General features: G+C 47.9%; 4 protein-coding genes across 4 annotated transcripts; 3 read left to right on the forward strand and 1 right to left on the reverse strand.

Annotated features, from left to right (window-relative positions):
• Positions 1-150: 150 nt before the first annotated feature.
• EYB26_000259 (uncharacterized protein) lies at positions 151-2,270 on the forward strand (the record flags this gene model as incomplete). Its single annotated transcript, XM_054259576.1, has 4 exons — positions 151-195; positions 261-1,328; positions 1,381-1,866; positions 1,917-2,270. 4 exons carry the CDS (start codon positions 151-153, stop codon positions 2,268-2,270), a joined length of 1,953 nt encoding a protein of 650 aa, XP_054115551.1.
• Positions 2,271-2,730: 460 nt separating this feature from the next.
• On the forward strand, positions 2,731-5,132 carry EYB26_000260 (uncharacterized protein; the record flags this gene model as incomplete). The annotated part of the gene is made up of 4 exons (XM_054259577.1): positions 2,731-2,755; positions 2,806-2,880; positions 2,934-3,961; positions 4,017-5,132. 4 exons carry the CDS (start codon positions 2,731-2,733, stop codon positions 5,130-5,132), a joined length of 2,244 nt encoding a protein of 747 aa, XP_054115552.1.
• A 146-nt stretch (positions 5,133-5,278) lies between these two features.
• Positions 5,279-6,167, reverse strand: EYB26_000261 (uncharacterized protein; the record flags this gene model as incomplete). The annotated part of the gene is made up of 2 exons (XM_054259578.1): positions 5,279-5,898; positions 5,957-6,167. 2 exons carry the CDS (start codon positions 6,165-6,167, stop codon positions 5,279-5,281), a joined length of 831 nt encoding a protein of 276 aa, XP_054115553.1.
• Positions 6,168-6,447: 280 nt separating this feature from the next.
• Positions 6,448-12,862, forward strand: EYB26_000262 (uncharacterized protein; the record flags this gene model as incomplete). Its single annotated transcript, XM_054259579.1, has 6 exons — positions 6,448-8,898; positions 8,946-9,305; positions 9,363-10,643; positions 10,695-10,926; positions 10,978-11,276; positions 11,327-12,862. The coding sequence occupies 6 exons, from the start codon at positions 6,448-6,450 to the stop codon at positions 12,860-12,862; spliced, it is 6,159 nt and encodes a 2,052-aa protein (XP_054115554.1).
• Positions 12,863-13,053: the final 191 nt, after the last annotated feature.

Genomic DNA, 13,053 nt, shown 5'->3' on the forward strand with positions numbered 1-13,053 from the left:
AGTCTCCCGCCAGAGCATGCGAGGACCCAAGCTTGCTCTTGCCGGTTGTTACTTGACTTGGCGGATGGCGACATGCCCGCAATCTCTCTTCCTTTCCCATCATCCTCTTTTTTCTCTGTTATCTGTCCATCAGCATACACAGTAGCAAAGATGCCGGAACCGAGGCAGCAGCAGCAGCAGCAGGAGGAGGGTGGCGTGAGTATACCAATTGATTCCTACTAACAGCGTCCGAACAGGACAGATCGGCTGACATCTAGCAGTTCAACTTCCGGACCATCATCCAGGGTATCGCCATCTTTGTCCTCGTCCAACTTGCTATGGGCCAGTTTTTTGGAAACAAGAATCAAGCTCAAGGTGGTGTAAAGACCGGTCCAACAGGTCAGATCCCTGCTTATATCGATCGCCCTGCCCGCAATGAAATCGAAAACTACAACGCTATCCCGAGCGGTATTGCGCCGATGTGGCCGCCTAACAGTTCCTTGGATATCAGCATCTACGTATCCCCATCGATCCGTATGCCCCCATTGTCGGCCGTTCCGCAGGATTCCCTCGTGATGGAAGAAAAGGCATTCAACATGGCTAATTGGAGTGAGAGTCGTGAGATTGATACTACCTTCAAGGTGCCCAAGGAGGTGCAGCAGAATGGAACCCTCTGGGCCCACTTCTACGTTGCTTTGAGTGGTCATCAGCTCGATCCAGCTGCCAAGGACTACAGTCCTGAGAGTGCCGTTCACTTCCTTCGCCCATTGAACCAGTACCTGCCCAAAAAGAAAGTTGCCAAGCGCAAGAATCTTCTGGCAAGCTCCGAGGAGACCGCGGATCAGGAGGGGGATACTACACCAAAGTACTCGATTTCCTCTTATTATCACCCCAACTTCACCGTGTCTGTCATCCCCGACTTTGGCGTGGCAAACTACCAGCAAATGCATCCTGCAGTCCGACAGTATGTGCATTTGGAAAGCACCGGTGCGCGTGATATCACAGGCCAGAATACATGGTACTACCCTGTCTTGTATCTTAACACCTTTTGGCAACTCAGATCGCACATGACCGAGCTCAATTCTACTGTCGAGACTCTGCCTCTTCGTATCGTGTTGAACAATTTGAGCAACTGGAAGTTTAACATCTTGGCCAGCATGGATGAAGGCGCAAAGCAAAACTCTCGCAACGCAGCTAATGGACAACCTGTTCCTGGCGGCGGTGATGGAACTGAGTTCGAGATGATCAAGGAGGTTCTTCTGAACACCAACATCTATCTTCTCGGTACCACCGCCATTGTTAGTGTGTTGCACATGATCTTTGAGACTCTTGCTTTCAAGAACGATATCGTAAGTTTCTCATCTGTCGGTGCTAGGCCTATGGTATCTAACATCATTATAGGCTCATTGGCGCAAGAAGAAAGACAATATCGGTACCTCGGTTCGTACTATCATAGCTAACATCTTTATGCAACTGGTCATTTTCCTTTACCTCATCGATAACAATGAGAACACATCCTGGATGGTCCTCGCAAGTCAAGGATTTGGAATCGCTCTTGAAGCTTGGAAAGTTACAAAGACAGTGGATGTTCGCCTCCGCCCTCCTCCACAGAACTCGTTCTGGTCTTTCCTACCCTATGTTGTTTCTTTTGAAGACAAGCATAAACTCAGCGAAACCGAAAAGAAGACTCAAGAATACGACGAAATTGCCTTCAAATATCTTTACATCGTGGCCTTGCCATTGTTGGGTGCATATGCTGTCTACAGCTTGATGTACGAAACCCATAAATCTTGGTACTCTTTCATCATCCAGACTCTCGTAGGCAGTGTCTACGCATATGGTTTCCTCATGATGGTTCCAAGCTTATACATCAACTATCGTCTCAAGGTTAGTCTAACCGAGTTCGCTTTCAATTAACTAAATACTAACTTGCCCAGTCTGTTGCCCATATGCCTGGAAGAGCATTGATGTACAAGTTCCTCAACACTTTCATCGATGATCTGTTTGCCTTTACGGTCAAGATGCCATGGCTCTATCGCCTTGGAACTCTCAGAGATGATGTCATATTCTTTGTTTGGGTCTACCAGGCTTGGAAGTACAAGGTTGACTACAAGCGTGTCAACGAATTCGGCCAGGGAGGTGAATCAGACGAGGAGGTTGAGGAAGAAGTGGTCTCGAACACTGTCAAGGAGACCAAGGAGGTCAAGGAGGTCAAGGCAGACAAGGCAGACAAGGCCAAGTCTACTGGTGCCGCTAAGGCTGCTGGTGCTTCTACACGTCGGCGAAAGTAGGCCCAATCCATTTCCATTGAATCGTGCATTCAATGTATCTTGAGAAATGGGGCCGTGTGTAGTTTTTATGAATATATGGGTCTATGTTCCAACCAGGAACAGGACACTGTTCTTCAAAAGAACGAAGTAGACTAATATAGAGTATAGAAATATTGTATTACTCAATCCATTAAGATAGTTGAAGACTTGGACAATCTGCTATGTCGCATGGAGGACTGGCGTTGATATGTCCAAGAATTCGGCGCCCTGATTGGTCAGACGGGAACCAAATAAAGACGCGTCCAACGGTCCAGATACAAAATACATCAACATTTACAATTTTTCGAGGAGAGTTGAATCAATGAATAATTTCAACTAATATACTAGCTAGTTATTGCATCTGACGTGTTGAAAAGAGTGATGCCCATCTCATGCTCTCAGAAAAGCATTCACCTGACAACCGCGTAGCTGATAGATGAGGATGTCTTCCCCGATTGCTAGTTCAGGTGAGTATTATTCCTTCCTTATAATTACAATTATGCTGACAATATTCTAGTGGCCAGCGAGCAGTTTGGAGACATCCAAGCGCAGCTGAGAAGTCTGCGTAACAATGTGGATCATCTCGAAGCCGGTATTCTCCCCTCCTGTACAAGCGCTTTCGCACTGACTAAGACGTCAATTCAGTTGCTTCTGTGCCAGCAAAACAGAGAAATACAAGCGTCAAAGAACTAGCTGGTGACATCGCATCTGACGCGTATAACGTTGGCATTCCAACCGATATCTTGGAACAGCTAGTCGACATCCTCACAAAGCCAAATCACTTAGATCAGACGACGATCACAACATTGATCAAGAACTTGTATCCCCAAGAACGAGTCCCCTCAACTGCCGTGACAAAGATAGTCTGCAGTCTGGGACCAACTAAACTCAAACCCTCACCTGCAACCCAAACGCTGCTGTTACAATGGCTTCTGCTTGTTTACGAATTTTTTGAGGAACCGGCCATTCTGTCCAGGCTATATTCAGTTTTGTTTAATATGCTAGATATGATCAGCCTACGTCGACCACTATGCCACATTTTATCTCTAATAACGCGTCGTCCACATGTCAAGCCCTTCAGGATCCAGGCTATCATGGAACTCCTCCGCAACGCCACCGACGATGAGAAAGAGCTCATGGGCCTATTGCGCGTATTCAAGAATTACTACCCCGACATCATCATCGGGGAAATCGGACGCTCGAAATTCTTCTTCAAACATCCAGACCCCGAATGGACGGCCAGATTGAAGCAGTTACAGGACCGGAACTTGGAGCGCATCCAGTTCGGTAATGGGCACAACAACGTCTTTCAGGTTGTGAGACGTGGTGCGTCGTCCAAGCGGAGAAAGGTTGCTGGAATCATTCCGGATGTGCAGACGTCAAGGGTGAAGCCGAGTTATACGTCTCTTGAAGAATTGAGGGATGTAGATGGTTTTGTAGAGAGGTTGGAGAAGATTGAGTTGCCGAATCAGATTGTGTCTATGCTGGAGAATCGCATGGCGCATAAGTACATGGCGCTCGTGGGACCTGAGGTTGCTAGGCATCGATTGGATGATTGGTTGGATGCGTTTCTGAAGGATGAAATTGAGATGGCGAAACTTCCGGACTCTACGGATTCGGAGGCTCTCCGATATGTTTTAGGAGCTGTCTGTTGTTATGTTCAATCCACGAAGGTAGGAACTACCCAATACTCACACTTTTGGAAGTCAATGGGCTAACAACGTCTAGATATTGCCTGCTGCCGTTCGATCATTCCTCGACCACTACCTTCGAACCTGGAATGGACAAGATTATCGACAAGAAATTTTGAATATCTTGAAATTCTTACCCAAATGCTCTTATCATGACCTTCGAAGTCAGTACCTGGAACGACTAGATACCACGGTTCTAAACTACAATCCATCATCCTGGACAGATCTGCTTGACTTTTATGCAAACTTGATTCGACAATGGGGAATAAGTCTGAGGTCAGATACTTCCTCGTTTACTAATAGAGGCTTCAAACCATTGGTGTCCCTTATTACGCATGTAGAGCTGCTCCTACTATCACTCATGGAGATACCGTTTACGCCTGAAGCCGACAAGACTGGCGACTTCAGGCCTGTGACAACGACTATCCTCGATCTATACTCGGACTTAGCCGAGCTATACTCCCACGCCTCGACCAACGGAAACATTCGCCTAACGGTGCCTTTGGCTCCAGCAGTATACAGTCTTATATTCACCTCCAACCTCGCTCAGATATCACGCCTATCCAATATCCTTTCCATATACAAAAACTCATTCGAGACCTCATTGAAATCCCAAACATTGCAATCACCGGCCAAGTCCGCAGGTGGCTTTTATGCACCTGAAATGGTTGGCCTATACAACGGCTATATCATGGACTTGTGCAACCTCATTTGGCGAAACCGCGCCCTGAATCGCGAAGATCAGAACGCTCACGGTTGTCTGATCCCCGAGGTCACCAAAAAAGCCTTTGTGGAATATATCAATGATTCAAATGAGATATTGAAGCATCGCAGACTAACGCGTTCCGAGGGCCCTGCATTCAATTATGCACTTAGCTTGATGTTTTCTTTGAGTCATCACGTTGCTCTGGCGAACCACTCAGCGGCTTGTTTTGCTACTCTTGAGGAACAGGCTGGTATCACCGACGACAAGCTCAAGTTGCAGAGGCCTGTGACGCAGAAGGCATTGGAAGCGCTCGAAAAGGAAGGCGGGATCAAGCTGATCTGGGCAGAATATAGGTTGAAGATGCTGGATTGGTTTGATGGGTTGGGTAGTGATGGTATTGGGAACTTGATGAGAAGTACCATGAAAGCTTTGCGGAAGGATGGTTGAATGAGATATTATCTATTCTGAAAGCCAAGTTATGTACATATTTGCAAATGATCAACGCCGTGCTCGTCATGTAATAGTACATGTCTCCCCCCATATGGACGAGACAAAGGGCCCTCTACCAATAGTTCGCAAGCAAATGGTTTATTTTAAACATTTGTGTTTAAAAAGATATCCTGCACACTGGACTCTTCCCTCAAGGCAGCCAAGACCTCCTCAAGCTGATTGAGCTGCTCCGGATCCTCCACTTTGACCATCGTATCTTTATTCGGATCCCAAATAATCTGTGACTGCGCAATAACCAGACTAGTCGCTTGTGACAATGCCTCTCCCACAGATTTTGTTGCCGTCGGCTCGGTATACACCACCAATCTCCCCTCAGTATCCGTATCTATATCCGTTGCGCCGGCCTCAATTGCTTGATCAAGGTAGTCGTCTGGATTTGTGCCTTCTTTGTTTTCGAATACTAGCCTTCCCTTCTTCTCGAAAAGATATGTAGTCGGTGTCACAGTGCCGCCGTTGTCTTTGATTGTGAATCGTACGTCTTGCAGGATTCGAGCTTTGTTTTCGGCCATGCACTCGATGACGGCTGCTACTGTGCCGGGCAGCATGGCTTCGATTGTGACGGACTCGAGGGCTTGTCCTGATAATGAAACACCCTGGCCGCGGGCAATTGCGTTATCGATGATCGCTTTGGGCATCTGTGACTGTTTGGCTTTGGCGATCGCAAGTTGCAGGCGAGGGTTGTTTTTCGGATCCGGTCCCCATACTGCATGTAACTCGTCAATTAGAAGCTGAAGTTGGCTGTAAGCAATCTTGGCACTCACGCTGCGATGCATTGATCAGCTCTTGGGTTAATATCCCCCGCTCTTTGCTTTTGGCCTTGTCGTTCTTTGCTTTGTCGTGTTTGATTGTCGACCACCGGCTGTGGCCTGATTGAGTCGTTGCCGATACATGGAATGACCGGCATGTGTCGCAAACCCAGCGAGTGTTCAAGCCGGACCTGCAAGTAAATCGCAGGCCAAATGCACTCGCCATTTTGAGATAATTGAGATTGTTCACAGGGAATTGGAAACAAAGATGCTGAGACCAGAAATGTTCGAGCGCAAGCATACATACCATCGGGCCGAAAATGATCCGCTCCGCAACGTAATTAATTATTTACAACCCCCAAATGCGATCTATTCCAACAACCCAATTTACTAATACTTTCCTCCTACACCTTCTTTTCCTTTAATCAATTCATCCTACACCTCCATCGCTGGAAGCACCTTGGGGATTCGGTTCCTCGAGCAGATTCCGCAATTCTCGTCATTCAATGTCCGCCCCTGAGCCCGCTTCCGCACCAGCTGCTTCCGCAGAGAAACCTCAGGAGCCACGCCGCACCGAGCTCGACGTCTCGAAGCTACATGCCCTCCCGTCTGAACAGCAGGATCTATACCTTTTAACATTCACATCCGAACTTGTTCAACATGTCTCTGCTCTCACAAAAGAGGAGCTCACATTGGAGCAAGCTTCGTTGAAGCAAGAGCTCCTTAAAGTCATCAACCTCAGCTCCCCCACTGTCACACGGGTGATCCGCAACAATCTTGGAAAGTGTTTCGGAATAATCCTAGGGAAAGGAGATCGGATCCCGCTGTACGATACCGTCCTCGACCTCCTCACTATACTCAATGGCGGAAAGAGTGTAGAGCTCAAGACCAAGCTCGCTGCGGGGCACTGTCTAGGGGAGGTGTTTGCGGCTGCAGGAGATAGTGCTTACTCTCACGCAAGTGCTGTTACGGCTGGTCTTTTCAAACTCCTTAAATCTGGCAGTAATCATGCTGGTGTCCGGGGTTCGGTTTTCGCCGCACTTCGAAAGGTCGTCGGTGGCCTAGGTGGTCCGATTGAAGAGCCCATAGCACGAGATATATGGAAACATGCGCGCAATGCGGCTTCTAGTGACAAGTCAACCATCGTTCAGATAAATGCCTGCCGGTCTCTTGAACAACTTTTGGTTACAACCCAATATTTCGATAATCAGAATGACAGTGAGACTCTCAAGACACTTGTCTGGAAGGTTCTCGACAGTCCAGTCGCACCAGTAAGACATGCTGCCGCTTCATGCCTGGCAAGAGCTCTTGTCAAGAGCTATTCACCACAAAGCGGTGTCGAGTCATCAGCGAAATCGAAGAAAAGCAAACGACAGTCAAAAAAGCCGCCGCCAAAAGCAACCGATGTAGACGAGGACGAGCCAGCGGAGGAATCTCCATCAACCAAAAAAGCCGAACCTCGATTATCATTATCACTTTCCGACATTCTAGTACAGCTTTCTTCGCAATATGTGCGAAGCTCAACCGGCAATCGGGCTAGGGCTGGTATAGCTGTTTGTTATAAATATGTTATTCGAAACCTGGGAGAGAATGTTGTCGAAGAGCGATATGGTCAGATTGCTTCGCATCTACTTATCACCTTACTCAACCATCCAACAGTCACATACAATCGCTTTCGGCTCCTGATGACTCGAAAATTTGTCAAGAATATCCTTGAAGATACCCTTGGTCGTGAAATCCTGCGAGAGAATAGCCAAGTGAATGCTGCAAATTGGCTCATCAATTCCATTTTGAAAGACTATCCTCAAGTGATCAAGGAAAGAATTGAACCAAGCAAATATACTCTTGCAAGCACATTGAGTGCTCTCTCTTCTTTGATATCATCACTTGGTTCAGCTGTCACAACCTTGGCCGATGCCTGTCGTGAAGCCCTTATTCAGGTCCTTCCACATCCCAGCTACACCGTCCAGATACAAACAGCCCAGTGTTTGCGCAACTTCGTTCTTGCTTGCCCAAATCAATTGATATCTTGTGTCACAATATGCTCGAATAGCTTGAACCGCGAGATCGGTCAGCTGGCAACGCCACGATCGTCATCTCGCCGCTGCCTCGGATTCGCGAATGGTCTATCTGCTATGCTGGGAACTTCCCGCTTGCAACCTCTTTATGGATCTGTTGATGTCTTTGCTCGTGTTCTCTCACAGGCAACAGATTTGCTCAAGAACAGCGGCAGTTCTGAACTTCGAGTTGCAAGCACCCAAATTCAAGTTGCGTGGATTCTGATTGGAGGCTTAATGCCTCTCGGCCCTAGCTTTGTCAAGATTCATCTATCGCAATTGATGCTTTTGTGGAAGAACGCTCTCCCGAAACCTCTAGGCAAGGCCAATACCGCCGAACAAGGGCCTCTAGAAACGAGTTTCCTCGCCCATGTGAGAGAATGCGCATTGGGCTCCATGCTTTCTTTCCTTGAATTCAACGCCAAACTAGTGACTGCGGACGGAGCTAGGCGAATTGCTGCAATGCTACAAAATACCGTTGCCTTTTTAGATGAAATGACCTTACCAAAGACGGCGGAAGATATATCACAACGCCTGTTTCCATCTCTACAACTGCACGATTTTGTGGTCATGGTTCGACGCCGCGTGCTTCAATGTTTTACGAAACTGGTCAAAATCCATCATACCGGCCACGCAGAAATAGTTTCTCAATCCAGTCTCCTGAGCATAGCCATCTCCTCTTTCGCGGACCCCGAAATTGTGCATCCTAACCCTACTGAAGCCTCGATTGTCGCCTCCACTGGCCAATTTGAAAGCCTTTGGGATTTGTGTGATAATTTCGGGTTTGGGGTCACGGGTTTGGCTCGAACGTATGTCAATGAAACACTTACTGGCAAACGTGCAGGAGGGTCCACTGCATGGAACGCCAATGATTCTACTGATCAAGAAATTGATGATATTGTAAGTCAGACCTGACGTGCTCCGGACCTGCCGTTAATATTTTCCAGCTCAACTTTCCTGTTTGTCAAGCGAGCGAACATGACTCTGTTTTTCTCTACGGTTCGCGAGACGGGTTCTCGACTTTTTGCACTGACCCCCCCGTAACAGAAGCCGTAAATGCTGCTATTGAGCTCTTTGCGGTTGCTCTGCCTTTACAGACACCAAAGGTTCAAGAAAGCAGCGTTGAGCAGATCGTTACGTTGTTGTCCTCTCATAGCTTGCAAAGAAATCCGGGCCGCAAGGTTGCAATGACCATCAACATAGCTATAGCTTTGTTACACACACTCAAAGTCGCAGTCAGAGAAACCATTGCGCCCCCAGGGAAGCTAGAAGCGCCTACAGAAAAGATTATCCAAGAACTATTGCAGGTAAGCTGATCACCGTTCCGACCTGAAGCGCGAGGATTAAGACTAATTGTCGAGTAGCTATTCGTCCTGGACCCTGATGCCATAATTCGGACCATCGGATTTGAGGCGCTTGGGAGACTTTGTAACAGTGCTGGAAATGCATTCACAAACACCCAGATCAACTGGCTCGTTGATACTATTGTGGCGAATCGGGAACCAAGTGCAAGAGCAGGATGCGCGGCAGCTCTAGGCTGCATTCACTCGAGAGTTGGTGGCATGGCTGCAGGATTCCATTTGAAGACAATCGTCGGTGTTCTTATGTCATTATGCAGTGACCCCCACCCGGTGGTGCATTTTTGGGCGATAGATGGTTTGGAAAGAGTTGCAGAATCAGCTGGACTGACATTCTCTCCTTATGCATCGAGCTCATTGGGCATGCTTGCGCAGCTTTATGTGGCGGATACGCATAATGAGGAAGCAGCATCCTTGGCCACCTCGAATCTGGAAGTGATCTTTCCTACACCTTTCGTCATTAGCCGGACGGTGGATTCCCTCATCAATGTCTTGGGGCCTGACCTGCAGGATATTGCAAAGACTCGCAATCTCATATTGACTCTGGTCCGCCAGTTTCAACTGGAAGAGTCTCCGGCCATGAACACACAGAGCTCCAGATGTCTAGACCATCTCACTTTATACGCACCATCATACGTCGATTTCACGGCATTCGTTAAGCGTCTCCATGCAGGACTAACGTCGAAGAGCTCGCTAATGCGAGAGGCAGCGATTCGTGGACTTGACAATCTCATGAAAAGAGGCGCTGAGGCTGTCATAGGATCCACGACTTCGACCTTGGAAGACGACATCTGGCTTACCTTGGATGATTTCCCAGGAACTACATCTCTCCGCAGCTTGATTCGCAACTGGCTACAACAAAGCGGACTGTCTCATACTCAACTCTGGATTCAGCGTTTACACAACGTTCTTACCAAAACACGAGCAAAGAAAGATGAACTTCCACCCAAAAAGCTTGCGCGAGCGGCTACCACTTCTGAAATGCCGGATGACGAAGTTGCGGGTTTCGCATCTGCTGTTGCCGGTGGAGATCAGGAAGAGGGGGATAACAATACCAATTCCGGGCAAGAGTTGCTCAAATGGCAGACTCGCAATTTTGCAGTCAGCTGTCTTAGTGAGTTATTGACTATGGTCAATGACAAGATCCTTCCGGACCAGACTATTCCTGCAGAAGTTGCTTTGCAACAGAAAATCGGCGATGTTGTCCGTATGGCGTTTTCTGCTTCTACGGCAAATGTAGTCGAGCTCAGAGTTTGGGGTTTGAAGATTCTTGATCAAGTTCTCAAGGTAAGACTGTTTCAACTTGTCTGTTCTAGAATTTGCTAACGTTGATGACAGATGTTTGGCAAAACTCCTGATCCGGATTTTCAAGAGGCGTCACTGCTCGAGCAATACCAAGCGCAGATTGGATCAGCCCTAACCCCAGCATTTGCAGCTGATTCGTCTCCGGATCTGGCTTCGGAAGCTATTAACGTATGCGGCACGTTTGTTGCTGCGGGCATTGTGACAAATGTCGATCGAATGGGCAGGATATTCCGACTGCTTGTTGTTGGCTTGGAGCAATTCGCGAGTAAGAATAAAAACCCTTTCACTATTTACAGCAGCTTACTAATTCTTTCAGATGACCCCAACATCACTGAAATTGGTGATTTGAAAGGACTCAACTCGAATGCACGAGTCATGGTAAAGATGGCACTATTTTCGGCTTGGGCGCGACTGCAAATGGCGAGCCTTGAACAACAGTACTTGGTCAATGTTGTTCAGCCATACACGGCGATGCTCACGCCGTTGTGGCTTTCTTCACTTCAGGAGTTTGCTCGGTTACGGTTCGAACCAGATATTTCCGGAAGCCTTGGTGCTCCATCATCAGGGGATCTTGATGAAGTCTATGCGGCATTGAACAGAGAGACTTTGCTCAATGTAAGTACATATCTGCATTACGACCTGAAACTCTATTGACTAGGCTATAGTACTACCAGGATTCCTGGTTGAATCTCGTCGATGCCATTGCAAGTCTTGTCGAAAAAGATAGTGACTTTGTTTTCGATGCATTAGACAACAAATCCAAGGCGCAGGGTGAAGATGTCGATGAAACCAAAACGAATGGAGTTACGCCTTCCGGAAAAGGCGATAGCATCAACTACCGCGACGAACCTGTTGCCTTCTTTTTCGTGCTCTTTGGTCTCGCGTTTGAGGCTTTGGTCGATCAATCCATATCACCTTCGCAGCGATTGGAGATTCTTCAAGCCCTTGCGAAAATCCTGAGGCCATCTGTTGCGGGAAATGCTATTTATCAAGATGCAGTCTTTTCCGAGACAGTGGATACTCTTGACCGATTGGTTCTTACTGAAGGCCACAACATTCAGACGGTCATTGTCGAGATGGCCAGAAATTTGTCACTTGATCATCCTTCGGCAAAGGGTGGCCAAGATCGTGCCGAGAACCTTTCCGACGATATCGAGCAGCTTTTCGAACTTACACGAAACATCATCCTCGTTCTGGCAGGTTTGCTCCCGAATCTAGGTGACTCGAGCTCTCGCACTTTCAACGTTAGCTCGGATGAGACTTTGACCCTGATTCGTCTCGCACTATCTGCTTTGGTCGATGTTGCTGCAATCTTCCCGGCAATTATACGACATGATCTTCATGCTTGCATACTACACATCTTTAGTACTATATTAGCAACGGGCATATGTCAGGCTGAAGTTGTTCCACATGCACTACCTATCTTCCGCAGATTCGTCCAAGGTATGTCATCGCAAGACACGCCGATGAGTGAAGCAGTCTCACTGCAAGTACGGGGCTGCTTGACACGCTTCCTTATGACACTCAGCATTGCACAACGCCGAGAATCAGAAACGTCTCTGCCATGTGCGAAGAATACTCTCCTCGCCATGACGATAGTACTCAGCACTAGCAGCCATGTCATTCCACCGCAAGATCCTCTAATTGCAAGGGTGCTCGATGAATACCTGGATTGTCTGCAGGATGTCGGCCTTGCCAGTGTTGCTGCGGGATGTATTCGCTCCGTGCTCCTGCGAAGTGGACCGTTATCGACCACAGATTCGGCCATTGGCCGCTACCTCTTCCCTCGACTTATTGCGTTTGTCGCGGGAATACCAAACGATCTAGGCGAGCCACCAATCGACCCGGAAAACTCGCGAGCAGCAATTTCCCAAACACTAGTTTTGTATATCAGCAATCCCACTGCTTTCCCACCTGCCAAGCTCTCAACAGCAATTCCCCTAGTCGTTTCGACTCTTCTTGCACGTGCCAAAAACGAAGGCACAGCAATTTACCAAGAGATGGCCGCTAGACTCTTGGAGATTGGCAAACTGGACCCTGTGGTCTTCCGTACACTTGTGGCTAGTATGGATCCGGAGAGGAGGGCTCTTGTGGAGGACATTCTTCTCAGCACTGGGGCCGGTTCTGCCGGTCAGGCTAGGGATGCAGGGGCCCAGGAACAGAAGGCTGCGCCTAGTATTGAATTGCGTATGGACTTTTAGTCTCTACATCGTGATGAAGAGTTCATGCTTGAGTGGATGCGTCTGGAGGGGTCTGAATTTTATTTATACAGTATATACATATGATACCACCGGATAACTTGATATATAAGAACATGACTATTTACGCCAACCATGACCCTTGAACCTGCCATGGTGGCTACTCGTAATGAGGAGAACGGCTCTGGACAGAC

The sequence above is a fragment of the Talaromyces marneffei genome, chromosome 1 (genome assembly GCF_009556855.1).
Source record: "Talaromyces marneffei chromosome 1, complete sequence".
Taxonomy (NCBI): domain Eukaryota; kingdom Fungi; phylum Ascomycota; class Eurotiomycetes; order Eurotiales; family Trichocomaceae; genus Talaromyces; species Talaromyces marneffei.